This window comes from Accipiter gentilis, chromosome 5 (genome assembly GCF_929443795.1).
Source record: "Accipiter gentilis chromosome 5, bAccGen1.1, whole genome shotgun sequence".
NCBI lineage: Eukaryota > Metazoa > Chordata > Aves > Accipitriformes > Accipitridae > Astur > Astur gentilis.
This window is the reverse complement of record NC_064884.1, coordinates 29384508-29411806: the sequence shown is the minus strand read 5'-3', so window position 1 is coordinate 29411806 and position 27299 is coordinate 29384508. Positions and strand designations below refer to the sequence as shown.

The window sequence follows — 27299 nt, the reverse complement described above, 5'->3', positions numbered from 1 at the left end:
GAGAAACTTGCATGTTGCTTGGCATGTATGCTGGTGCATCAGGTGGGGGTTGATGTCACTCCTGACTTGCATGTCCATGAGTTTCTGTAAATACAGGCCAGTTCCTGAAAGGCACTGATTTTAAAAAGTATTATACAGGCATTAGTAACTGCGGTTGATGCTAAATAATCTTTAGGTGGGTTTTTTGTTGGTTGTTTTTTTTTTTTCTCCTTCACAGGCAGACATGAAACAGTTGGTGCAAAGCTCTTGAAATCTTATCAGGAACTGAGGTAAGAGTCATAAAAGGACAAATGGTTCTAGAACACTGAGAATTTGTATAGACAATATATTGTATGTTATAATCCAGCCAGCAGTTTGTGTTTTTTTTATTATGAAAACCAAATTTCATTACTTGGACTACAAATGATAAAAGCATAGAAAAATTGCCACTTTTATCTGTCAGCAATCCATAGAAAGGGTCTCAAGTACAAAAGAGAGTACTATGTTTAGCATAATAGTGTCTTACTTGAAATGAAGGGATGTGCATTATTTTTGTTCTGCTTAATTTTTTGCATAGCTCTTTACACCATTATCTTTCAAATTTACAGACTACTTTTAAATGATCAGAGATGAAAATTATTTACTAGGTATAATAGCAATAGCATCATTATTTGTTCAATGGGAGATATCGCTGATTTGGTAGCTTTTGAATAAATAGTAGACAAGAAGTTCTGTATTCAGTAAGACGCGTCCACTTACCAAAATTAAAACAAGTAAAAAATCCAGTTTACACTGAATAAATACTTTGGCTAGAGGCCTAAGCATGACCATACTTAAATTATGACTAGTGATATATAATGAAATAACAGTCTACTTAAACTGTATTATATAAAAGAAACCCTCTTCCTTAAAAAAAAAAAAGAAAAAAAAAAAGAAAAAAGTAAAATAAGATACAAAGAGATGGCCTCAATTTTGTGATAATAGATATTATGGTGAGATGGTGAGGCATAGCTGTGTAAGACAGAAACTTATAGTCAGCTAGATATGATCCTAACCAGGGCTGCATAAGGACTTGCTTTTACCTAGATGTGGTAAAAGAGAATAAAAAAGGAAGTTCACCTGCAGCCTTTAGGGTCCGTGATTGTGCTATGATAACAGAATCAGTCAGGTAACAGTCAGATATTTTTTTTTCACAGATGGGGGCTATTTACAACAGATAAAATGGCTGGAATGCTGTAAAAGGGCTCTAACAGCTTTGGGCCCAGGCAAGGAAGGATCCTTTTAGTATTGTAAATAAAGATAACATCTCTGAAACAGAGATGGTGTGGGTTACGCAGGAATTGTGTTTTAACTGGGGACATAGATTGTAATACTGCCAACCATACAGAAGGCTAGGATGCCTGTCCTAAATTAGGTCTTCCTGATTGTTTTAAATTAATAATTCTACCTACAGCAGCCCAAGATTGAGAAGATAGAAGAGTAGTCCTAATTCTTACAAACAGGCAATAAGCCTGTGCTGCAACTCTTAAAGGCACAGGATCTCAAGCCAGATCTTTAGATTGCAGGAAAGGCAGATAATAAAGATACTGTTCAAGAACATGGTTTATTTATCCATCTATTAGCATAATATATTAATTGTTGCACTGTTTATTGTGTCTTAAATTTCCAGTAAAATTTCCGTCGTACCTCCTACTCCACCTCCTTTCACAGAATCCACATCAGGAAGCAACCTGACGGTAAATGTACATATCTGCAAAATACACATATACATGGATCTCTTAGTGTGTCAATCATGTGAAAATGCCAGCCACAGAAATGCAGTAAATAGCAACTTCTGTAGCATCATATTGCAATAAAAATGCTGCCTTATGTTCCTTTGCAATTTTTTTTATGCTGCATTGGTAGTAGGAGAGAAAGGTCAGAGGCTATTATGAGGGATGTGTTCAATTAGTTTTCACTTTTTCAGGGAAGTGATTAACCACTACTTGGCACTAAAATACTGCACCTGGTTTTTGATGCCTCACTACAGAAAGGCTGGACTGAGATCTCCTGAGCTCCCCTCCAGCCTGAAGGATCCCATGATCCTATGATATTCAGTAGTCATTTATAAAGTGATCATTCCATCTGTTACTTTTGTTACTGAGTGAAAAACAGTGAATTTGATGGTTGCCTTGTATTACAGTTTCTGGTGGACAGAATAGTAGGATATGAATCAGAACTCATCAAAATGGCACTAAATTACTATTTCAGTTAATTTTGCACGGGGTTCTCAGGCCTTGGTTTTGAAGCCCATTGCAATCCTGTAAACATTGTAATATGTGCTCACCTGGAGTTTGGTGAAAACTCCTTGATTCAGAGGCACAGGAGCATCTGTAATAGATAGGACTTTCCTACTTGAAGTATTTACAACAAATCAGTGATGTAATTAGTTGTATTTATGAAATTGCTGTGTGATCTTCCTACAAGGAGTTCCGCTTATATATATCAAAGAGTATGGAACTGAAAAGATTATCTCCCATCTTCATACATTAGTGTGACAGTTTTCAACCATGTCAATATATGTCCTCAGATGTATTTGTCTACAGAAGTGAGCAAAGGGCTGCAGGCTGACCATCTGATTGTTATGTGGTCTGTAGATATGTGATCATGAAAACTTTAAAACAGCAAATATTTTGTGTTTTCTTACTCTTGACGTCTCCCATTTGCAGGAACTTGGACAGTCTAAAAGTTTTAATAAGTCTGTAGAAAACTTGGTTTTGTCTCTCACAACACATATAAAAAGTAAGTAGCTTTCACTGGTTTGTCATTTTAGAGTAACATAGTCAAATGTTTCAATTTTTTGGCCAAACTGTTGGCCAAAAAATAGTTATAAAAAGGGTATTGAGTAATGGCTGAAATGCCTAATGCCAAGACTGAGCCAACCTGAAAAATAATCCAGTGAGTCTAATTCTCCTTCAGTATTCTGCTAGTCATTTAACAAGCTGATGATACCAACCCAGAATGCCTTTCTTGTAAAGATATGAAAAGACTGTATAATGTTATTTTTAAGTTTATTGGGTGTTCAGGTGCAATATATTTAACTCATGTTAACACAGAGTAATAACCACTTTCTACTGTAGTGATCTTCATGTTATCTGTCTGACTGAACCCCAACTGGCCCTGTCAAAGAATCTATCATGTAATGGAAGTAGAGTTTAATATTTTCATTCACTAGCACTTTTCAAGAGGACTTTCTTCCTCTTTATTGGTCTGTCTAGTTGTGTGGGTTTTTTCAGTACATACTTCTAAGTGCCAGCCAGTCCTAACAGCTCTTCTTTCATTCTGATACTTTTGGTTCCTTCCGTTCACTTATGCTGCCTGCTGTTCTTTAGGGTGCAGATCGTTTGTATGCACCTCTAAGGCTATCTACACTGAGGACAGACAGCCTTTGTGAAGAACAAATTAAAGGCATTAGTGACCAGAGGAATACAACTTCTGAGCCTTATGAAGATTACAGGGGCTTGCACATTTGCATGTATTTGAACAAACCTTAGTGTTTTCAAACTAGCTTCATCTTGGACAACTCCAAATGTGAGATTAGACCTGAATAAATTTGGCTTTAGTGCCTTTCTGCCTTTCTCCCTAACTCTTCTCTTAGCTCTTGTTTGGTCTTTCCTCTAACTTCTTCCACCCATCCTAAAGGCTTGTTCTCCTTCAACCACACAAATTAAATGTTGTGTCTGTGTGAACACATATTAAAGCTATGCAGAAACACAACAGCTGTCTCTTCTAAACAGAAATGTAGTGTAGGGTGGCTGGCATAGGGCACTTTGTTACTGGAAGCAGATAGCTGAGACAGCACAGCATTGATGCAAAGTAATTTATTCTGCTTTCTGTTAGTTTGAAGCCTGGTCATATCCCACAGTTTTACTGGTAAAGACTGTCAGAACTGCACCAAGCTAATTTAATAATTCACTGCTACCAAAAGGAAGGTCCTACTCTCCCCACATCTTTCTTCTTTCTCTGTTTCTGGCTTTATGCTGCCATCACTTAACTTGAATTAGCACCAGTGTTTCTGGACCCCTCTGGAAACTGATTTACCTAATTAAAGGGGCAGAACATTAACCCAGACAAAACACATAGGTACTTTTCTGCTGGCTTAGTGAGTTAAATAGGCTTATGGTAGGGTATATATGTTGGAGCCTGCACAACAGAGGGTGCTGGGCCATGTGGCCAGGAGCCAGGGATTGAGGAGGGAAGAGCAGTGGTTGCAGAGGGGGATGGCAGCAAGTTGTTAGCTCAGTTCAGCTGTATGTGAAACCCCACTCGGGTGCTGTCATCCTGAGTTAGGGTAGAACCTTTTAATTTGTGAGAAAATAACAAGCCGTTGCAATCACTGAAGTTAATAATTTTAAAGTATAGGAAGTGTTACAGACAGAAAGACTTCATTTTCTTGACTTAAGAAAACAGCTCTTTCAGACCATATGGCCTCTTAATGAAATCTGGTGCTGTTCTGATAAATGTTTTTGCTCACGAGTGTCTAAAGTTAATAGTCTATCTTATCTACATAAAAATGTCCTGGTTTGCAGAGGAATTTAATACACCCAGCTCTTGTGTATTGCAGTAAATAAACCTGGAGAACCTTGTTATGCCTCTGATTCTATCACTGGAGCCAGTGTGTGTGCACGTGTATGAGAGCAGCAGGAACAAAGGATTAGTGCATGCTGCACAATGCTGCTGTTGTACAGTCTGCTCTTTATGCTGTTACCTCCTGTTCCAGCATGGTTTGGCAGCAACAGGAGATTATAATCCAGTGGTTGCCATTTGGTGAATGTAAAATGGGTTGCTGTTTATAGTTCTATTTGCAGTGCAAAACTGCCCTTGGCACTAGAGATAGTGTCCATCTTACTGACTGTTTGGGTAGAGAAGCCAAAGGAGGAATAGATGGGAAAACCAAACAATCATTTTTTTCTCACAGTAATCTGTTCTGTAACCTGTTCATTTTAAGAGAGTGTGAGGCAAGCTTATGTTTCTGCTTCTACTGCTGGTCAAGCTACCCAGATTGTATCTACCCCATTAGAACTTTCACTGCAGTCTCTTTTATGATCTCCAGTTTCACTGTGTATTTTAAAAACCTGGTTTCATTTACAGTCAGAGATGACTTAATTGAGCCTGCCTATGAATATGTCACATGATGCCCTAATGGTGTACACAGAGTACAGTAAACATCTGAGGACTGATTGCTGCTAAGAACAAAACCCAAAGTGGCTTTAAAAATCACACTTAAGAGTGCCATTGTTTTTGAATACCATAATGACATATTGTCTGCTGTCTGAGGTTCCTCCACAGAGGCTCATGTTGTGAGAGAAATATTTATTTCTTCTGTATGAATTAAACATAGGATAGCTATTTCATGTACCACTTAAGTTATACATTTTTCATGATAGACTATCAGGGATTTACAACAAAGTGACGGCTGCTAAGCCTGCTAGTTTTCTACTTCAGAAATCACAGATGAGTGCTGCCCTTCCCTTTAAGTGAAGTTCTGACTGTACCCTGAGAAATAAGAAGCAAACAGTGGTGCACTAAATGCCCAGTTGTCTTGCAGGTTTATTTGGCAATAAACTAGATGTTACCGAAGTGCTAATTCAATAAGGTACTTAAGTATGGACATAAGCTTATCCATATAAGTAATGTTATTGAAGTCAATGAGGGCTACTCATGTTCTTAAAATTAAATGTGGTTTGGGGCAAGAGTATTTAATATCTCTCCTTTCATCCATATTTTGGATAAATTTCTAAATATTTTCCAATATGCTCTGCTGTCTAATTTCCATTGTTGTGTCATCGCTTTATGTTGTTATAATGATCTTGCTTTTATCCTGAACCAAACCAAACTGCTTTATAAACCAAGCTATATATAGGGACTGTAGTAGCTACTTCTGCAAGGAAACTATATTTGATAGCATACAATTCCTTGCAGCAGCTGTAGTGATAGCAAGCAAAGAGTATAATTTCCAGTTGAAACAGCAGGAAAGATTTAGGTAGGCAAAATATAATTATACAAAATGGGACAAGCACTTGCCTTCCCATCTGTTTCTTACTCATAGGAGATCAATACTAAAATTGCAGGCTGAAAGTTTGAAAGCTACAGAATTAGCCTATAAATCTACAGGATTGCTTGCAGTGTTTGTTATAGTGACTTTTCTCTTTATTTTCACTTCAGAAATCTCTAAATCCCAGAATGACATGGCTGACAGACGTCTCCTAACCACAGATTATGGGCAGAACATGGAAAGAAGGAAGCAAAGAAGGAGCCAGTCTGACACTGCCATCAACATTACAAGCAGGGTATCCATATTATTATACAGTCTCTAACTGTAAGGGCAGTTTCAGGAATGGAATATATTTGTAAGAATAATGACTTACACAGTGGAATTTTACTTTTATTATACGAGCAGGGCTTAGCTGATATAACAGGAATTGACCACTGCCAGAACTCTGACTCTTCACAAGGTTTTTGACTGACTCTGCACACTTGATCTGAGCCCAGAGCTGAAATGTTAGACTGAGATTTTACATAGACCCTCATATAGAGAGGGACAGGATGGGTCATTTTGCTCTCAGGTGCTCACAGGCTCTCTTGAGGCTGATTGATCTCTGCTTGGTGTGATTGTTGGGCTGCAGGGAGGTGCTCTGTCTCTTGTCCTGTTCCTGCCCTTCTTGCTGCTGAACAGGACCAAGCTGTGACCATCCAAAACCCATTCTGACCCTTCCTGAGCACTTTTTAATTTGGCAAGGAGAAAAAGTTGACTGCTGTTAGTTGTTGGGCAACTTCCCTTTTCCTTTTGCTTTGGTTACAGTCTCTAGCTTTCAGTGTTTTCTTGAGAAGTTTGAGAAAAATCCAGTCATCTGTTTTTCCACAAATTGTGCAGGGCTGAAGATGATGTCACATATCTGCTTTAAAGTTACACTGAAGATTTTGTTTTGTAAGCTTTCACCTCTCAAGTGACTGAACTTTGTCCATACTCAATTTTCCACTTAGTGGGTACTTACTGAAATGCCAGTGTTCATCTGAGTGAGGTAAATGTATTCTGCTAAGCACCTGAATTAGATGCTGAGAAAAGCTTTTGCTTTGGGCCAGACCTCATGGCAAATATTACTCACAGCTCCCTTGGTGCACACTTTACACTTTCCTCTGAAGTCTTAGGTGCTGATAAATGGAAGAGGCAGCATGTTGGACCACATGGACTAATGGTTTGAATTGGCCCAGCAAGGTCTGTGAACTCTGCAAAATTAGCTCTGGTATTTTTGTATACAGTTATATTATAAACAAAATTGCCAGCAGTTACTAACTACCTGAGTGCTGCTTTCATTGTGGTAAACCACACTTCAGTGTTACTTTATTCCACTGGCAGAGCACTGTTCTTTTAATGCGTTGAGAGACAACAGAGTTGGAGATAATATGAACTTAAACTATGCTTCATTGCATGCTGATTACACACAGCCTGTCCTGTTTAAAAGATGGATATGGGTTCTTTGGTTTGAGAAATGTATTAGTAGGAGACTCCAGATTATTTGTGTGGGTTTTTAATTGCCCATTTAAAGATTTAGGACTTAAATTTAAGTCCACCCTTTGCATTACAGATTTTGAAAGATAGATTTCAATGTTGTTTGTGTGTCAGAGCACTATTTCTCTGAGTCAGGGAGCTTTTGTTTCATTCAAACCAATTAGTCTACATTTAAGCTAGAATTTTAGTTTTGCTAGAATTACTTTTGATCTTTTTTTCTTGTGAATGTCATCTTTGCCATTTAGGTTTTTTTTAATATAAAAGGAAATTTTACTCATCTGTTCCTGCACTTACATGATGGGTTTTTTCGTGTCCTTACTGTGATTTTAAAAACTATTTTTAATCTCTGTCAATGACACTATTGCATTATTATTCCATTTATTTTTTCTTCTTTTCCATTTTTCTTTTCCTTTAATAAGGGTAGCTGTTTACATTACACTTGCAAAACAACTAATTACTCAAATTTATAACAAAATATGATGTAGAAATCTTACTTGTTGTAATTTCCACCCCAGAAGGAACTTGAGGTTTTTGAGAATGAATCAAAACAGTATCCTCCCCCCCCTCCCCCCCAAGTGTGCCTTTTTCTCCTAGGAATAGCCTGGGAAGTGATAGTTGTGACTCTGCCATTTTGAATGTGCAGGGTATAAGACTGGGGCACCACTTCAGACTCAAGAGCACTATCTGTTTTTTAAGTAAGTTTTCCAAATTTGTGATATGTTCGGAGCTTCATTCCTTCAGATTAAAGTTGAAAGAGATTATATTTAACTTCAATAATAGTGAAAAAACAATCCAATGGCAAGAACTACCAGCCAGTGTAAGGCATGTATTTAGGAAGTTAACTGAATAGTGTTTTCTAGGGCCTCTCACTGTCACAGTCTCTAAGTTAATGAAAGGAACTGCAATTATACCTGCCTTACTGGGGGAACAAGCAGACATGTGCAAGCTTTGGAAGCTGTTTGTGGTGTGTCAGTAGCTGTGGATTACCTCTGCTGTGATAGCAAATGCATGCTGCTGCAGATGTTAGAACTGGGCTAGGTGGGAGTCTTGCTTATGTGACCTGATGCTAAGTTTAGCACTAGTAGTTTTGCTGCCTCATCAGTCACTTATGTTCTGTTTACACAATAGAGAAGTCTTTCTGATCCAAGTAGAAGCTAAAATTCAGTGTGTAATAGGTTGTTTTGGTTAGCAAGTTTTATTTTCAGTTTTTTATGAAGCAGAAGACAATTTCTCTGCTGAGAAATATGATGTTTTGCGTTTGTTTGGGTTTTTTTTTGAGACTATATTCTGAATGCATTTTCTGTCTGCTTCCTTCTCACAATGGAACTTAATGAATTCTTACATCTATTCTTAAGGTAGGGCAGTTATTACACATAACAATTTCTGTGTGTTATAACAACAGCATACTGGTTTGGATTTTGCACATCCTGTTTTTTCAGAAGTAATCTCAATATATTATCTCCTCTGTTGTCCTCATTATTTAGTGCTTTCTGCTGATTGTGCAGGAGGGGTTCCCAGGTTTGTTAATGTATATTATCTGTTTCTTTTATGCAAATATGTCCTGATCCTTTTTGTTGATTCAGTCACAGTATATTTTTTCTAGCATATTTTTTAGGTAATCCCTGTTGTACAATTTCTTTTAAGAAATTATTTTCTTAGATCCTAACCATGTAAAATTTCTTACCTCACTCTTTTCCTACCCATTGAACTGTGAACATACTTTTCATACATTGTATTATCCAGGGGTAGTGGTATGCCATGAGATAAAATCTGTTTTCAGCATATTTCTAGCCATATGTATTAGTCTTTTGGCACTTCATTCTATTAACTGTTGTTATTGGTAACAGGGGTGGCTGAAGGTAAATCTTGAGTTTTGCTACTATATATCTTAATTTTTCACAAATTATCAAGGGTTTCATGGGAAAATTGGAAAGGTGAAGGGACTTAGTCAAAGCAAAGTCAAGAATATCTCAGAAATTTAAATTTTTTCTTTAGTCAAAGCTAAATAAGAACTTGTGAGCGTTTCTGTTTTCAAGTCTCTTTCAACTTACATTCATTCTTGCATAGGTAGACATGGGCATGTGTCATGCATATTGCAAAATACTATTTTTAATTTCCTGGAGGCAAGATTATTTTTTTTCCAAAACTACTGTTTTGTTAAAGGCTAATAATGCCTTTTATTAGTATATTGCTACTTTGGGTGTGTTATTAGTATTAGTAATTGCTGTGGTAGTGATCCTTAGAGTACGTGGTGGTATGTTGATTCTAGAAAATTGAGAACATAATGAATGTACTACTAGCTGGGATGAGAGAGTTGCAAATCAACATTTAAATTAAGTTACTATGTTGCCTTTGAAAGTGTGCCACCTGCATTGATCAGAGTGAACTGTAGCTATTTACTGAGTTTTCTTCTAATAGCATTCCTGAAGGAATCAGGGCATTTTTCTTAAATTAAAAAGAAATTACATGCTGAATTTCTTACAGATTAAAAGTACACCCAGTCTTCAACAGCTCATCACTGGGGCCCAAAATGACAGTGAAATTCTGACCAGAAGGAATTGCAAGGAGGAGGAATACATAACAAGCAGTCCCACAAGTGATGCAGTTTTCTGTGATGGCAGAAAACGTGTAAGTTAAAGAGTGAAACACAACAGAACAGGTGCTTAGTGGAAACATACAAAAGCTAAGATTTTGTGCAAAATGTTGGTGTATTTTGGATTATATTACAAAATGAAGGAAGAATTTTACTTGAGTTTGTATCTGATGAAAGACTGACTGCCTTTGGCACGGTCCTCATAGTAACACTGTGAACTTTTTACAGCATAAGCCCAGTCAAATTAATAATGGATAGTTGACAGATGGTTATATCCATTAATAATGACTAATTGACAGATCAGCTTCCTCTGAATTTTGCAAATGCAACTAACATTCTTCCCATTTTATATTAGGGTTGGGATTGTGAACATGGTTCTTTCTAACCTAGCAGCTAGCTTTTTCCTCTTAAAACTTCATTTAACAGAAGGGTTTTCTTATTCTGCAAGAACTGTGGTAATGGAAATGTCAGTGGAAATTCAAATGTCAGAATGTCAGTGAATGAAGAGGAAGCTGACAGTGACAGAAGCCAGGGGAGCAGTTCATAGGTTTAGGGGATGGCATTGAATCATCCTCTGATGGATGACATTTTGAATACTGCAAATGAGAGAGAAGGAAGCCAGTTATAAATGAATCAGGCATATGCTTTAAAGCCTCTGTGATTAACTGTGAAAGCTAATTTCTACGTATTAGTGATGGGTTTAAGCAGGGTGAAGTATCCAAAGAATCCATGACTGGTGTTGTAAAGAAGGGAACTAAAATGACACTTAGCAATCAAAATTAAACTAGCCTGTTCACTTTGCAGAGGAGTATAAACACACACAAGGACCTTGGCACGCTTTCATAGTTTATTGCACTGTGGAGTCTGAGGTGTTAAACTGACAAATGGATAACAGTTTTGGATGACGTTTGTGATTCTAATGGCAACCATTTGAATTGGGCTATAGACCACCCAGGCTTAAAACTGAAATATTTTCTACTATCTTATAAAAGGGAAGGTCAAGTTCCATCTAAGTTCCCTTTATGGGTAAGTGTTGGATGTTGATGACCACTCCATGAAAATATATCTTTCAAAATATCAGATGGCATTGCTTCCAGTCATGCCAGCAGGAGTGCAATACATGAAGTCATTGCTAAATCCCTGTTCACTGAACCAAAAGGATGAGTGATTTCTACATTGAATGTATGTGACTCCTGATCAGGTGGGAGACACATGTAGTGGTATTCAGTCCAAACATCATTAATCAGAACACCTATCCAGCCTCTCTAAATAAATGAGAAGTTCCGTGGAATAAATATTAGGGACTTTTGCAGAACTGTTTTTAGGACATATGAGTTAAGACAAAAATCTGTTTGCATTTCTTTGTAATGAAGGATTTTGGTGGAAAATAAGCATTTTCTGATCAAATGAATAAAAATATGTCAGTGAGTGAAAGAGCAGAGCTGAACAAAGCTACAAGGGAGATTGATTTACACTGATACACGTCTTGTGGAAGGAGCAAGATTACATGCAACAAGCATCAGGTCAAAACAGTTCTAACACTTCTTGTGACTTCCTCAGTAAGCACGCTGACCCTTCTTTTGTCAAGTTTGTATGTTACTTACAACTTAGAAGATAGAGTAGATATGTTCTTTAATCTAATTAAGCTGTTGGTTTGAATTTTAAAAGGAATATTTGCCAAGCTGCACAAATGAAGAGCAGCATCTGCATGGAAGAGAGATATGATCTTATAAACACTACCGTGCACTCTTAGCTGCTGGGTTGTGCAATGCAGAACTCCTTGGTTAACCAGTCCTGTGTGGGTTGGTGTTTATTGTCAGAGGGAGGAGTGATTTAACACAGGTATCTTGGCAATCTAGAGCAACGTTGCCGTGAGATTAATCACAACAACAATTGTGTCTTCATGACATGCTATCTAAAAAGTTTATAGGGCTCACCTTGAAGAATATAATTACAAATGAACGGAGACCAAACTATTTTGACTGAGTTGATAATTTGTTGCAGTGAAGGCTAGATAGCGCCACAAAGTTACATGTGTGCTGTGACACGGAAAGGATTATAGTCTCTTCCTTCATTGCAGTTTCATGACCTCTCTAAATGCTAGACACAAATGCTCTTTATTTGTGTGGATGGAAAGCATCCAAACCTTTGCCCCATAGGCAAAAATAGATGAAAGGAGAACAAAGTGGCTGAGGCAAGCTAGGAAGCACCTTCTTTATGCACCAACATATGACAACTGGATGTCTTTGTATTTTTAATCTTTCCTGAACTGTCTGCTGCAGTATGGAGTATATAATTTTTATGTGGAATTGGAGCATCTTGTAGAATGTTTACTGGATGTGCAAGGCCACTTTTGTTTCCTTTAATATTTGATAGAACCTAAAGTGTCAGTAGTGTACCCTACTATGAGCTATGTATGAAAAGCAGTCTAGTTCAATGTTTTGTATGTTCTTATATTTCAGAGGTTTTTTCACTCTTTTCCATTCAGACACTTATCCCATTTTTTCTCATGGGAAGCTACATAGCAGTTTTATTCAGAGAAAATTTCTGGATCTAGATGTTACCAAGGAAGCATTTTCTTAGCCTAAAGAGCTTACTGAAGAGAAAAAGGCAAAGCAGTAAAATTGCAATTACAGTCATAATTTTCAAGGCTGTTATGGAAGCAACAGAATGTTTTATACAGGTTACCTTAAATCTTCGTGATTTGCAATAGTTCTACAGTTGTGTCTGTAAAGATACTGATCTTTGAGGGAAAGAAATTCTTTGTCCTGTTTGATCTGAAGCTACTTTTCCCATACATTTGTCTTTTCTTAGGGGAGTTTGTATAGTCTTAACAGCACTTGCACAGAGTCTGGCAATTTTGGCAAGGCTAACATCACAGGAGAAATAGAGTTTGCCATAAGATACATCTTCAAAGCTTGCATCTTAGAAATTTGCATCAAGGGATGCAAGAACCTGGCTTATGGAGAGGAGAAGAAGAAAAAGTGTAATCCGTGAGTATTTTGTAGAGGAGAAAAAAAGAAAAAAAAAAAAAGGAAAATACTCTGGTTTTAAGATACATATGTATGTTGTAATTGAAACCAATTGGTATACGACGGTATGCCATATGAGTACTTTCAGAACATCCAACGTATATACCAGCCCTTTTTACGTATACACACTGCAAGACAAATGGGTTTCATACCAGCGCTTATTCCATTCTAACCATTTTCTGCTAGTAATTGTCTCTTTCCCTGCCTGTGAGCAAGCAGTTGGGCATCTGTGTTACTGATGAGCACCTCTGGATCTCGAGAATAGCTGTTCAGATTTTAGCTCTTAAGTTGTGCCCGCAAAATTAGTACATAAGTGGCTGAAACACGAGATGTCGAGTTCATAATTCATCTGCTGACTCACTGTGGGTCATTGGGTGATTGCTATACTACTTCTGTGCTTCCATCTTCTGTAATAAGAGTAGAAATTTCAGACACTGCAGCACATTTTAAAATCTAAAGCTGTTTAATAATTATGTATTATTGTAAGAGGAAGAAATACCTACTTCTGTGGATAAAATATGCCATAGAAATTTTTGGTTGGATAGTTAAGCCTTGGTGATTTGTCCGTTTATTACTAAACGATCCCCTCTGACCATACAGCAACCATTCACAGAAAATCACCAGGCAGAATACCTAACTACCTGTTCTTGCACCTGCTGTCACACCATGTTTGAGCGCTTGAGTGACCACATTGAAATTGTGGGGTTGCAGTCACCTTCACCCAGAAGGAACGTGGCTTTTGTGCATCTTGGAGAGGACGTTCATAAAGACAAGCTTGGTGATGAAAGGAGCCTTGTTGGAACAGCAACTCATGAAGCAGAGCAGTTTGGGAGCACTTCAGAAGTGGGTCAAGGTTCTTTAAGTCCCCTGGTAATTAAGCCAGGCAAACAGTTGCAGGAAGCCTGAAAGGCAATGTGGGAGGTCTGTGTAGTGAGCACTATGTTCTCTATTGGTATATATTCATACATTTCTGATGGTTTCCAAGCCAACAGAAAAAGTACAGTCAGTGTACTCACTTAACACACTTGCTGAAAAGCAGACTTTTAACTGATGTTTAAAACCTGTTGAACTATTTAGCTCATTGACTGGTTTGAAGTCTGTCTGCTTTTTAATTAAATTGATCTGGGGTGATAGAGCAAGAGGCTAAAACTTCTAATGCCTGAGTATTTTTAAAAGTAGTTTTACCTATGGATAAGTTTGGAAAGAATAGGGAATATGTGTAAGTTCTGCACTGATGATATGAAATACAGTTTATTTTATTTACCCAGCACGTTACTCAAGAGGCTGTCTAAAAATTTGTTTAAATCATATCTGAAATATATACAAGTACAGTTTAAAAATATTTGGTATTATGTTAACCATCAGTCCTTTCCCTGCCAAACTGTGAGAAAGCACTCTTTATTGCTAACAATCTTTAGTTTTGAATTCATAACACAAATACAGCCCACTGAACTCATATTAAGGGGAATATTTAAGTATTAATGTTCACGTGACCTATACATGAGAAACTTTGGTTAGGAATCATTGGTGCTTGACATTGGTCCAACTTAGCTTCCAGAAATTTTTTTTACTGCTTTTTCTTGAATCAATGTTAGGGCAATTTTGAGCACTTTAGACAATCTCCCACTTTCACTCTAGTGGCTATTGTAACAATTAGCATTTGTAAGAGTTACAAATAATTCACAATAATTCATATGATTATATCTTTTTTTGCTATATGGTACTTGGTGTTGTAAAGATGAGATTTTCTTCATGAACAAGCAGCAATGATCCTAAAGTTGATTGAGTTGATACTTTTTTTCTTTGAGCACATAATACAGTTTGTTTTCCTTATAAAAGTGTCACTACAACTGACAAGGTGACTTCCTTAGTGGTTATTGTATCAGACACCAAGACTATGAAAGCAAAAGGTTCCTATTCAGATCCTAATCCTTTCCCAATTAGAATAAAATTGAAACACATTAGCTGAATGATGTACAGGGGTCCTTATAGTCTGTCTGCTTTTATTGAGAAGGGATATAACTCACAGTTTGCTATTCTATTGCTTGGAAAATTACAAAGTCAATAAAATTGTTGAAGAATTAAGAAAAAATTCCTCTCATCTAACTAATTTTTATTCTTGGTTTGTCCATGTCTCCCGCCCCCCCGGTCACTTTCCATATATCCTTCTCTCTATCTACAAGGTATGTTAAGGTTTATTTACTTCCTGATAAATCTCCTCGGAGTAAGCGGAAGACAGCTGTCAAAAAGAGCACAGTGGATCCAGAATTCGATGAGACTTTAAAGGTACCGTTTGCAATTGTTTGCCACTAAGTGCGCTTTTCCATAGTAATGTCTCCTTTTGTAATGTACAATTCTGCAAGTTCAGAATTATCCTGATGGGGCAAGTCTAGGAGTCACTGACAACAATAATTTAAAAAAAAATGTGGTTTTCAGTCCAAATAAGAGAAAATGCTACTGGAGTTACGATAGTAAATTGCAAACCATTAGAAGAGTCTGCCTTTGTCCATGAAAACACTTTTAATGAATTCCAGTGTTGTTCTGAGTTACCTTGTGGCAAAAGCAGTGTCTTCCATAGACACTTTTTTTTTGTATATTCAGGAACTGGGTGTATTGCAGAACAGTTAGTATTTTATACAAGTATCCCTTTCAACTGATACCCCTTTTGTCAGTGCCATTGGGAGCGTGTCTGCTGTTAGCTGAATGCTGACTGAATTCTACCACCTCTAAAATGTTGTCTGCTTCCTTTTCCCTGTGCAACTGATGCCAGGCCATCTCTTTGTAGTGTCTAATTTCAAATGTTAATAATCCCACCAGAGAACAGCAGTTATTTAAATTCCTTAATGCCTTGCAATATTACTTCTTGCATCCTTGTAAAAACTATGTGTAGAAAATAGGAGGCATTATTCTCACTTCACAGACACTTAATCAAAAGTGAAGTGGAAGCTGAGTACTGTCAGCTGGGAGAGGTTGGATTAGTTTAGTTGTTCCCAGCTCCAGTTTTGTACTCGGATCACTACAAACCTGTTTTTTGTGTGCACGAACAAGCTCCAGTAGCACATAAGGTGAAGAGTTCTTCAGTAACATGTTGTCTTGGAAAAGATATGAAACAAAGTTAATGGAGACACAAACTTGTATTGCTTCTCCTTGAGCTACACAAAAGTTTCAGTGTTAGCCCCATCATCTCTTAGTGTGTATGTACATAAAGAATTTGGAGTGAGTGAAACAGGCAAAATGTTTGAAAAGGCCAGTGTTAAAATTTGACAACAATAACAAAAGATTTATGTAACGTATATAATTTTCATATAGCACAAAGTCTGTATATAGGGTTTAAGCTGGGAGAAAAAAGACCCTGAAGTTAGAATAATTGATCCTAATTTTATAGTCCCTTTTCAATGCCAGAGTCATAAAGAACTGACAAAGGGAGAGTGAGAGCTGTGCCTGAGCTGGCTGCATGAACACTAAAGGTAGTTTAGTTAGAAATCTTTTAAGTTAGTTTAATTATTAGTTTATCCAGATTAGCAGAAAATGGTCAAAAGACCATAGCACTAGTGCAGGTAAACTACATCATGACGCTGAGATCCAACTTAGTGGGATTCAGCTGCAAATTAAGGCACCTGCATTTAGGTAGCTGTATGTGTGAGAAGTATCTAAGTGCTCTTGGGAATCACTGGAGCTCAGGGTGATTCAGGGTGATTAGCCCTGCAGCCTACATCCAGTTTATGATTCAGCAGCCTAAGTATGGGTAGCCATGTCCTCGTCCATGCCATCACTTCCAGCTTTCAGCCCAGGTGGTCACCTATAGGCTGGGTATCGTGTTTGCCAGTCTCATGTGGGTATAGTAGATATGCAACAATGTCTCAAAGGGCTCTAATTATGTTTTGGGAGCAGATCAGGGCTTTAATTAGTGAGCAGCTGAATTACTTCCTTGTCCCTACTGAATGCATTGAGTAGATGTCCACTGACTAGAGTGGAAGTTTCAGCACCATCGTTAGGTGTCTTAATCTTGAACTGGCCTCCAGAGCAGTCAAATTCTGTTGGGAGTGTAAAACAGAAATATAAAAAAAAACAGCAAAAATGGTCAAGAATTATTTAAAGTTCTAAATTAATAATCAAAATCTTTAGCAAGGCAGGTCAAGGTATTCCTGGAATGTTGTTTCATATTTGGATGAGCTTTATTTAGCATTTAAGTAGTGGGGTAATATGCAGATTGCAAAGCACATTCAGACAACATGGTTCTGTCTGCATCCAGATGCCTTCAGCCATGCTGCGGCTAGACTTCCTTTGAGCAGGTTATGAGCATGGGCCTGCATTCATCCTGTGTATTGCTTTGTAAAAGCTGTTTATCTTTCTAGTACAAGATTGAATACTCCCAGCTGGGAAGTCGGCAGCTTCAGATCTCTGTGTGGCATGCAGGAGCACTCAAATACAGGGTGTTTTTGGGGGAAGTGGTGATTCCACTGGCAGCATGGAATTTTGAAGAGAACTCGATGCAGTTGTTCAACTGGTACCAGCTCAAACCCAAGGTGATTCTTAGTTTTTGTTCTTAGTTGTATCTTAGAGCAAGATGTAGTGAAAGCTATGAAAAGATCACCCTTCTGAGATTGAGGGGAAAAATGCTGTCAATCCAACCCATTAGTAAGACATGTTGCAAATGTAAATAAGCTGTGAAAAAGATGTGCAATAGAATGATTGCAGTAATGCAGATTTCTGTATGTCTGTCTCTTCAGCTTGAAAAGCCTGAAGATTATTTTAACCAGTACAGCGGCGAACTCCTTGTGTCTGCAAGACTGTCATTACCAGCCCAGCATAAAAATTTCCTGTTTGAAGGTATAAAATGTTTCAGCATACATGAATCCTTTGGCTAGAAAACAACTGAGATCAATGAAGGACTGACAATGTGTCCATATAATATTCCTGTATGGGGTTTATAACAGCTACTGCAAATGGTGGTTTATGGTGTATTATATTTTAAAATAATTAAAATTCGAACGTTTGCCAACTTCATCGTTCTGTTCTTTTTGATGCCCACAAAAGTTGCACATTATAATGGCAGCACTATGATGCACCCAGCTGTTTGGCAAGCTTGTGCCTGTCGTGGTGTTGCCAGTAGATCTTATTCTGGAGATGATGCAACAGTTTTACTTCCCAAGGTAGAGACTGCCAATTTAGGAAAAAGGTGGCAGGGAAATGGCTGCAAGGGTACCAGACCAGCACTCTTGGCTTCCTCCAGTAGTCTCATTTTAGAAAGATTGTTTCACTTGGAAGATGTCAGGTTCAAAACGTAGTCAGGATTCAGGTTTTGGTAATGAAAGACTTGTAAGGTACATTAAGTATTGCTGTAGTATGTCAGAGCAAGCACCTGCTGGTGGAGTAAAATAAATGCTTGTGGGGGGGAGGGATAGGTCAACCTCTTTTTCCTTAACTCCCTAGATCATAGTGAGGTATACAGAGGTTCAGAGCTCTAGTAAGGTTGTCTGTGTCGGGACCATAGCAACAGGTAAAGACCAACAGGAAGATCTAATTAGCTATTAGGTTAATTTTGTTCCCTTTTCCAAATGACCCTGAAGTGACCAGCTTGCTTGCTTCCATTTTTCCTCCCTGTGCATGCCTGTGTATTGGGTCTCTGCTTTATAACTAGAGCTGTAACAGAGGAGCAGTATCACACTGTGGGTTTGATTGATTGTTTCTCCTGCTTCTGGAGAAACGCTCCTGTGGGTACTGCCCTGTGTTTACTTTTCACAAATACAACAGAAAGCTCTGTCTTTGGAACAGGAATCTCAAAGCAACCTGCTACTCATTGCTTACTTTTTTGTGTGTGTGAATCATATATTGTACAAGCAGGTTAAAATCTTTCAAATGATCCTAATACAGCGCTATGAATCCTAATCTCAGTAGTACTGCTTAGGCATTTTCCTGCTTACTTATAGCAGCATCTTAAGCCATCAGCTGAACTAACTGGTTATTTCATATGATAAATGCTCCTGTTTCAGGAAAAAAAGACCCAGGAGTTCCCAACTGCCAGCTTCAGGTTATGATATTTGGGGCCAAGAACTTGCCCATGCTGAGATCTGCTGGAATGCCGAACTCATTTGTTAAAGGGTATGTATGAGACCTAACACTTCAAATAGAAAATGTCACATGCATTCTGTGCAAATGTATGTATTAACATGTTTTCATCAGGAGAGGGGCATATGAAAGTGGCATTGTTCACACTCTTAGTCAGACTTTCTTGTAATGGTGATGTTTGGGTGTCAGCACAACAGCAGCACTCAGCAGGATGGTGATGGGTCCCACCTGCTCTTTGGGTCCTGAATAGAACTTCAGAATTTACTGATGTCATTAAAATTTAGAGTTCACTAGTATAAGTATCTGCCTTTAGATATTAGGAGAGGAAAAAACAAAGTGCAAATCAAAAAGGTGTTTTTATTTCTATTTTCAGCTGTGCCTTTGCAGAATTAAATATAGCTTTGGATACATTGAAAAGGAGACTTTTATCCTCTTCATTCTAGACATTTTAAAAGAGGAGGGACTGAATTTTTCTTCAATGCAATAAGTAGTTTGTATGTGGGATTATTTTCCCTTCTTGCTGTCAGGCATCAGATGCCATTGGAAGTATGATACTGGGGTACACTTACAACATCTCATATAGCTATTTCACCTGCTGTGGCACCTATCTTCAGTGAAATGGGTGAGCATTTTATCTACTGAAAGGCAGGTTTCAGGCAGTACTGGATAACAGAACGGGGAGTAAAAACTCTTTCAGCAGTCAGTGACAGCAAAGCAAAAGCAGACCTAAAGAGCCTATGTGCACCCACACTGAAGGCAAACAGGAAAAGGAGTGAGTCCCAAAATAAACACACTAGCAGTATGTTCTACCTTGCACTTAAGCTGAATTTTTTTGGTATTTAAGGCAAACCAAAGGGCCCTAGTTCATTATTGCGAATGTTCTGTTTTCTGGTTGAGAATCAGTAACCTTCTGAACAATCATTGTTTGGGGGAAGTTGTCTTATCCTTCCAGACCAAGAAGAGGTAAAGCAAAAGTCTCCTATCCTGAAGAAAGAAGCCTTTCCCCAGTGGAAACACTTGTTTGTCTTTGATGGTGTTACGCCACCTCAGCTACAGCAATCATGTCTACACTTGACTGTCTGGGACAAGTCAAGTTTCAGCTCAAGTGATCAATTCCTAGGAGGAGCCAAGCTTGGTGCAGGTAAGTTCTTTATCACTAAAAATTGAAGGTAATTGGGGAAAAAGTTCATTTAGTTTACATTCTAAATAATAATATTTACAGTGTGCTATTTATTACCTGCTGTCATGGGCCTACACATACAGGCCCAGCCCCTGTCCTAAGCAACGTGTGATCTTGGGCTTTGATCCTGCAAGAACAGAGGCATGTGTGTTAGTTCAGGTCTGTGCAGAAGCTCAAGGTTGTCAGTGGGAATTTTCAGGAAGGCCATTTGTTAGCATGGTAACTTTTAGGGTCAAAGCCTGGCCATGCTAAAACAGGCACAGAAAAGTTGGGTGGAGTTAACTCATCTAGAGCTCCATATATATTTTTTAAGACTTGTTCCTTGAGCTGTTTTCTATGAATTGGCTAATGTTAAATACTATTGCATCAAAAAGAAGCACAAGAACTAATGATCTAGTAGGCTCCAACCTTGCTTGTATTTGTGCTTATTATTTTACATCCACAAATCAACCCAATCAATGGGAGACACAGACAGTGAAACTTGCTCAAAGGGGCTATTGCATGTCTGAGTTTTGGGCTCTATTCTAACATGAGAGTGAGCTCTCTTTCTCAAGGCTGAGAAATTTCTGAGAAACCCTCTGCTCACTGGATAGGCCCTGTTTAACTGGTAGTTGAGCAGGGAAGCATTGTCACTTGAAGACTGCCCAATGGAGTCTCTCACCCCTGTCTTCCCAGAGAGTAAGTGCATGCTTTGGTTTCAGTATTTGAGATGAAAGACTCCAAAAGAGTGAGGATTTGTCACTTTGTTATGATATCAGCATGCGCTTCAGAGTAATAGTATCACTAGTAATAATGCAGTGCTGTGCAGGCTTCCTTGTAAGCTTCTTTTGATTGTCCTACCCAGCATTTTCTTTCTGCTAGAGCAGGGACTACCTGCTTCTCAGTGAAGAAGACTAAGCCCTAAGACTAGTAATGCATTAAAGTCACTGAAGGTGAACTGACGCAGCAGACTTAGTGCCATTCTGCTATTATTAGTATGCACACTTGCTCCTCTGCTTTTAGTCATACAGCTAAAACCTCTTCCTTTTCTGCAGGCTGAGTTCTTCAGCGTCTGATCCTAGTTTAACAGGATGTAAATAATGCCTCACAAGTATAACTATAATTTATTGCAATTAATGCCTTAGGAGCTACAGAACAGCTGAAATTGCTATAGAAGTGGGAGAAGCAGGTTCTTTGTTACCTAAATCAATTGGGCCAGAAGTTGGGTAAGGCCAAGTGATAAGTAACTCTGTGACCTTTCCTTTTGCTTTCTTGCAGAGGCATGGTTGGGCTCTGCAGATCCTGTTTCTCAGTCAGTGCTCCAATGGCAAGAAGTGCTCCGCAGCCCAAACACGTGGACGGACTTTACACTTGTACTGCATTCAAATAAGGAAAACTTTAAATCATGAGAGATTACCACACAACTTTTCCTTCCCCATGTGTGATGTTTCAACTTCAAGTGGCACATACCTTTCAGGTCTGCAGAAGGGTACACTGCAACAGTACCTACTCCAGCTTTTGAGGAATAGAGTTATATATTTGAAAGTGTGTGATGTTCTGAAGGTTTTATTCCTCCAGAAGTTAAGGCTTTGTTATCTGTGTCTCTAGCTGGAGTATAAGGTTAGTATTGTTTCTTCAGGAGTGACATACTCAGTTTGAAATGCATTTTGTTGACAAGGCAACAGTTGCCAGATGGTATGCAGTTTTCCATTTCTGGGCATAGCAGAACAGTTATTTAATTTAATCACAGATAGGAATACTTCTTAAGAGAAAATAACTGTTACCTTAAAGTTACATGCTTTCACTCTGATCTTGATGTTTTATACATGTTCAGAGAGAATTGAAAACTAGCTTATCTTTAACTGCTTGCTGCAGCTGGGTGATGCCAACACCTCTGTGCTTCAGATTTCACTACAGTGCCACCATTATTTCACATGAGTCTAAAAAGCTTTGGCCTGTGGCCACATGCCTCTCAAAATATGTGCTGTATCATGGTGCTTGAAACCAGTGGAATGTATAAATTTTCCCACAGTGGGAGTGTGGGACAATAGCTTATAGAGTAAGTGTGGTTGTAGGAAGTTCCTTGTTCTTATCAGCTGCTGCTGTAAGACAGTACTAAGAAGTCTGATCCACATGGTATACAGCACAGGACAAGAGTTTAGCTAAGGTTATAATTTATTCATGTGAACTGGTGGAAATGCAAGCTTAAGGCTCAAGTACTGTGTCAGTTCACTTTGCCTCAGATGGAGTGTTACAGTCAGCAGAAAGTTCCTGTCTACCACTGTAACTAGTGCTGCTGTTACATACCTCCAGTCATTACAACAAGTATTCTTCTTTCTTCCTTTCCAGGTCAATATGATTCTTAAGTCTTTAAGAGTTAAAGACACAGGGATTCATATGCTAAGCTCAGGAACTAAAAGAGCAGTAGGACAGGTTACACAAAATACACCCCACACAAGAAACACCTGATGCCAAGTCCTTTGTTACTTTGCAGATCTTTTATTTAGATGTTTGCTGCTGCAGATAAAAAAACCACACAAGATTCAACTCAAGTATAAAGCAGCATAGATGTTGTAAATGGAAGAGCTGACAACATACTGTATCTCACTTTCTAACAGATTTTCAAGGAAAGGGGAAGATTGTGGGGAAGGAATGGTCACAGAAATGCTCTCTACTAGAGAGAATACAACTGTGATATAAACAAGCAGTCCCTTCATCTTTGGAGTCTGAAACTTTAAATCAAACATTTAAAAAATTAGAAAATTTGTTAGAAAAATAGGTGCAGTAAAATTGTATATATTGGATCATGTGTATACATAACAGTTTTCATTAAGTAAAAAAATGATCTTTACAAATAATGCTTTATATAGCAAATAATCAGTTGCACTGTATCAGACTACAGTGTTGTTTAGGCATTTTTACAGATACAAGTCTTATTAAATCTGAAAAGTAACAAAATATACAGAGCAAAACTATTTCCCTTCAAACTAGTATTGCAATCCATGTATTGCATGTTTTTTATATATATAAATACTACACTATAACTGATCAGTAATGAAGCTGGAATGCAAACACAGTAGTGTATTGGATTCCAACAGAGTATTTGCCTTGTTGTTACATCAGGAGAGTATCAGTGTCCCTATGCCACACTTCTGAACCATCATTACAGAATTTTTCCACTTGAGAACAGCAACCAGAAGAAGCCTAATTTCTACACAAAGTAGTTCTAAGGTGTTGTCAGTTCTAGGGGGTGGGGGTGGGGGCAGCAGGGAAACGTAGGCATCAAGACCAAGGAAAAAAACCAGAGCGTACAAACACATGTGCACACATACACACACGTGCTTGCAAATCCCGAGTTCTACAGCCTGTCTTCTCATCTGTTGGACTTTACGCTGTAACTAATAATACAAAGACATATGGCACAAAATTCACCCACAGTTGCTTGGTTTTAGACCAAGCTGAATCCAGCACCTGCACAGGACACATATCTTAACTAGAAGCATGGTGTATTACAATTTGTCTTGCTTAAGAGAGATGTGACATAAGGCCTTTTGGCACTAAGCAAAGGCATGAGCAAGTTATCAGGATCAGTGGTACAATGAGTTTTTAACTATACCAAATTTGATAGAAGGTATGGAATAAAAGGGAGATTCAAACACCTCTGGGTTTAGAGAATATTTGTTAAGTGTCATACAGGGGAAAAAACCCCACAACAAAAACAACCCCAAAAGAAAACAAGAACACAGCATTACGATCTGCCTTTCCCACAGTCCTGCCTTCTTGTTACAAGCATCATTACATTGCCTCAAACTCATCAATTCTCTGCTTGGTGTTGCCTTGCCGGATCTGCCGGAGCGTCTTGTACTTGTCACGTCCTTGTCGCATGTTCTCCGAGTGGATAATATCATTGTGGGTCCTCTTATTTTCATCTCTAGCCTGGGCCAGCTCATCTGTCAGCGCCTGCAATATAAAGAATATTAAATACAGATTATACACAAGAAGCTTTCAGCTCATGACAGTAGTGGTTTTTTTGGTGAAAGTTGACAGTTCTTAGGTGACTGGACAGATCAGTGAAATGAATACAACATATGCTTTCCATAAACACTATGGATGATGTAAGTAATCTCAAAGCCTGAGCAATGAGAATAATCTTTATATATCTTGTCTTTAATTCAAACTGCCTATACGAACTGCAAGCAAAGAGAAACTATCATGCTTTGTGTACTTAACCAAGTGGTTAAATGATGTGTTTTCCAGGAATGATTGTTTCAATTACTCTACCTCCTCCAAGCATTGTCTTACCCTCAGTTGCCTCTGTACACGTTCATTCTTCTCTGCTTCAGTAATGCGTTTCTCCTCATTGCGGTCATTCCTGATCCCCTCGCTGGAGAACTCTGCGCTGTAGGCAGAGTACTCAGATCCTTCATCTTGCAAGTTATCATGGACATGGTAGTTCACTGGCTCATAGACAGGCGGTGGCGGTGGAGGCGGAGCAGTCATTACCAGGTGTAGCTCCTCTTTTGTCTTTACCAGATCCTCCTGGGCTTCCTTGGCCTTTGGGAAAAGAGTGAAAAATATTTCAAATGCATTTCTTGCTTTAAACCAGCTTAATGAAGACTTCAATGCTTATCTTCCCAGTTTTTTCAATCTACTATGAAAAGCAAGAAAGAGGGAATTAAATCTCCACAGCTGACAGTATTCTGTTATAGTCTTATGCAGAACATCTTTTTTTTTTTTTTTGCTAGTGATGCTATCATCATCCACTGTGTAATGTGCAGGGGATCTGAACAAAGAATCTTCCAATAAAACAGTCTAGCAAAAACAATTCTGTGGGAAGCTACAGTTACCTTCATCCTGTTCACCATTTTAAGAGCTGTAGGCTGTAAATATGCGTTCTACAGAGCAAGAACTTAGATGCCCAGGTTAGCATTTTTAATGCAATTACACACTAGGCAGTCAGTTTCCTTGCTGCTTCAGTGGTTCTGCCCTCCTACGTGGTCGGCAGCACTAGTTAGAGGGCACTGGGAGTACCAGGCACTCTGAGCCTTGCATGGTTTATTTTTGGTGTTAGTGCATCAAATTATTAAACTCTTCCAGCCCAGGTACCAGGAAGCCACTGACAACAGCACACACTACTCAAGACTGGTACCTGCAGTGTGGCTGCATTTGCAGCATCTTCTCTTGATTGATGTAATGTTTTCAGACATTACATCATGGATTAAATGCATCATTTATACATGTGCCCCTTCCCCTCCATGGCTCCAAAATGATGATCACAACATTTTTAGGTTTATAGAAGCTTCCATTTTGAATTGTGACTGAAGGCTTGTTGGAAAAAGACTGTTTTGCAGGCATATTGCACATTCATCACAAGTCTGCCCTTCTCTGCTAGTGTACAGATGTTTATCTCCACATATTTAAAGAAGTCCTACCAGGCTAAGCACTGCAGTATGGTCTGCTCAAGTGTAGAACTTCAGAGCAACTTGGTAAAGCAGATACTCACTCTGATTTGCCACTCTTCAACCTCACTCTCTTTACGCCTCCTTGCCTCTTCAAGAAGTGCAATCTTGGCTGTATACTCGGCAAGCTCTGTAGCCTGTTAAATAATAAAACTGGAATTATAAGGACTCTTAAAAAACAAAACAAAAAAAGCAAATGCAAAGAAACACTATTGACTGAGAAAAGACCCCAGTGTTACGCTCCACTGTAATCAAGACTGAGTAGGAAATTAGGAGCAAAAAAGTAGATTGCTCATGATAGAAACCAGTGCCACAATGATGCTATCACATAGTCTAGTACTTCACTGCACTATATGCTTTTCCCCAGAGAACAAGGCTTTGCCTTACTCAAAGGGCACAGTAACATGCCTGTGTATCTTATCCTCAAAATCACTGGGTCTTACCAGCTGTTCCTGGCTCTTTATCTGGTCCATAGTTTGTCTCTCCAGCTCTTCCTTGGCTTGCAGAGCAGCCAAACGATCAGCTTCCAAGCGTTCTGCTTCCTCCTGGGCTCGCCTCCTTTCCTCCTCCAGCTGAATGGCTCTTTGGATCTGATCTGAGAGCTCTGGAAACAGATGGATCAACATGGTTAGTCCACAAGCCTGGTCAAAGCGAAAGGACTACAGACAGTCTCAGGTAACTGCAGAAGTCATGACAAGCACTTTACTCCAGCTTGTAATACCCTTTCACTGTGCACCTCCAAGTAATAATTTGCATAATGCATCAAGTAACTGAATTCAGTAGTCAGCTGCACATTATAATTAAATCTTCTGCAAGGTATTTGCACTGAAGTCTATAACACTGACATGATTCTGTTGCCTTTAATTGACAGTTTACTGCAAGGACCAGATGTTGCTGTCTGCAATCTGTTCATCTGTGCATTGAAACACAAGCTTCTGTTTCACTGGAAAGACTTGTTCCCAAAGTACTTCTTCTGTTAGAAGTTAAGCAAAAACTACTTGAGAGCTGAACTCTTGCTCACTGCTGGAAGAGGCTCTCTTGGCAACAGGGGAAAACAGAGCATGCTTTTCAGTTCCTAAATACAATCTGCAGATTTTATGCTACTTTCATACTTTGGATGATCTCAGCAGCATGTGTGCGCACGCACATGTGTATTTATCTGTATAGGTAGATATTAGTAAACCTTGCCAAGAGATCCCAGTGTCACCAGATTTAGGCTAGGTGTAGGTGGCAGCGACCCATACAACCCTTCTGTGGAGGGAGCACAATACACATGGTCTGGTCAGCCAGTACAAGTACTTTACCTTTCTCTGCTTTCTGAGTCTTCACCTCATACTCTTGTAGCCTCACCAGCAGCTCCTCCTTCTCCCTCAACATTTGCTCTTTCTCCCTCTCAATTGTCTCCCTCCTCTTCTTCTCATTTTCAAGTTGTTGCCTGTTAGAAACAGATTTCATGCTT

At 38.7% G+C, this 27299-nt stretch overlaps 2 protein-coding genes across 8 annotated transcripts in view; one reads left to right on the top strand and one right to left on the bottom strand.

Annotated features, from left to right (window-relative positions):
- Nucleotides 1-26404, top strand: part of SYTL3 (synaptotagmin like 3) — a 39025-nt gene extending 12621 nt beyond the window's left edge. The window contains exons 5-17 of one of the 6 annotated variants that reach the window (XR_007506037.1): nt 176-269; nt 1649-1721; nt 2688-2760; nt 6184-6308; nt 10013-10156; nt 12936-13114; nt 15337-15439; nt 17509-17679; nt 17884-17983; nt 19147-19255; nt 20158-20363; nt 21660-22001; nt 26316-26404. Coding sequence is in view for 4 of the 6 variants with exons in the window: in XM_049800418.1 (XP_049656375.1) it covers nt 176-269; nt 1649-1721; nt 2688-2760; nt 6184-6308; nt 10013-10156; nt 12936-13114; nt 15337-15439; nt 17509-17679; nt 17884-17983; nt 19147-19255; nt 20158-20363; nt 21660-21790 (1508 nt within the window). In the remaining 2 variants the exon portion in view is untranslated. Of the gene's footprint in view, nt 1-175; nt 270-1648; nt 1722-2687; nt 2761-6183; nt 6309-10012; nt 10157-12935; nt 13115-15336; nt 15440-17508; nt 17680-17883; nt 17984-19146; nt 19256-20157; nt 20364-21659; nt 22820-26315 lie in introns of those variants that run through there. The other 5 variants (XR_007506038.1, XM_049800418.1, XM_049800419.1 and 2 more) reach the window with 5 other exon arrangements.
- The window catches only part of EZR (ezrin), a 37582-nt gene continuing 33140 nt past the window's right edge, over nt 22858-27299 (bottom strand). For both annotated transcript variants that reach the window (XM_049800422.1, XM_049800423.1), the window contains 5 exons: nt 27145-27275; nt 26284-26444; nt 25885-25977; nt 24684-24935; nt 22858-24341 (listed from right to left, as the gene is read on the bottom strand). In XM_049800422.1, coding sequence (XP_049656379.1) covers nt 24177-24341; nt 24684-24935; nt 25885-25977; nt 26284-26444; nt 27145-27275 — 802 coding nt within the window. In that variant the 3' untranslated portion in view covers nt 22858-24176. The remainder of the gene's footprint in view (nt 24342-24683; nt 24936-25884; nt 25978-26283; nt 26445-27144; nt 27276-27299) is intronic.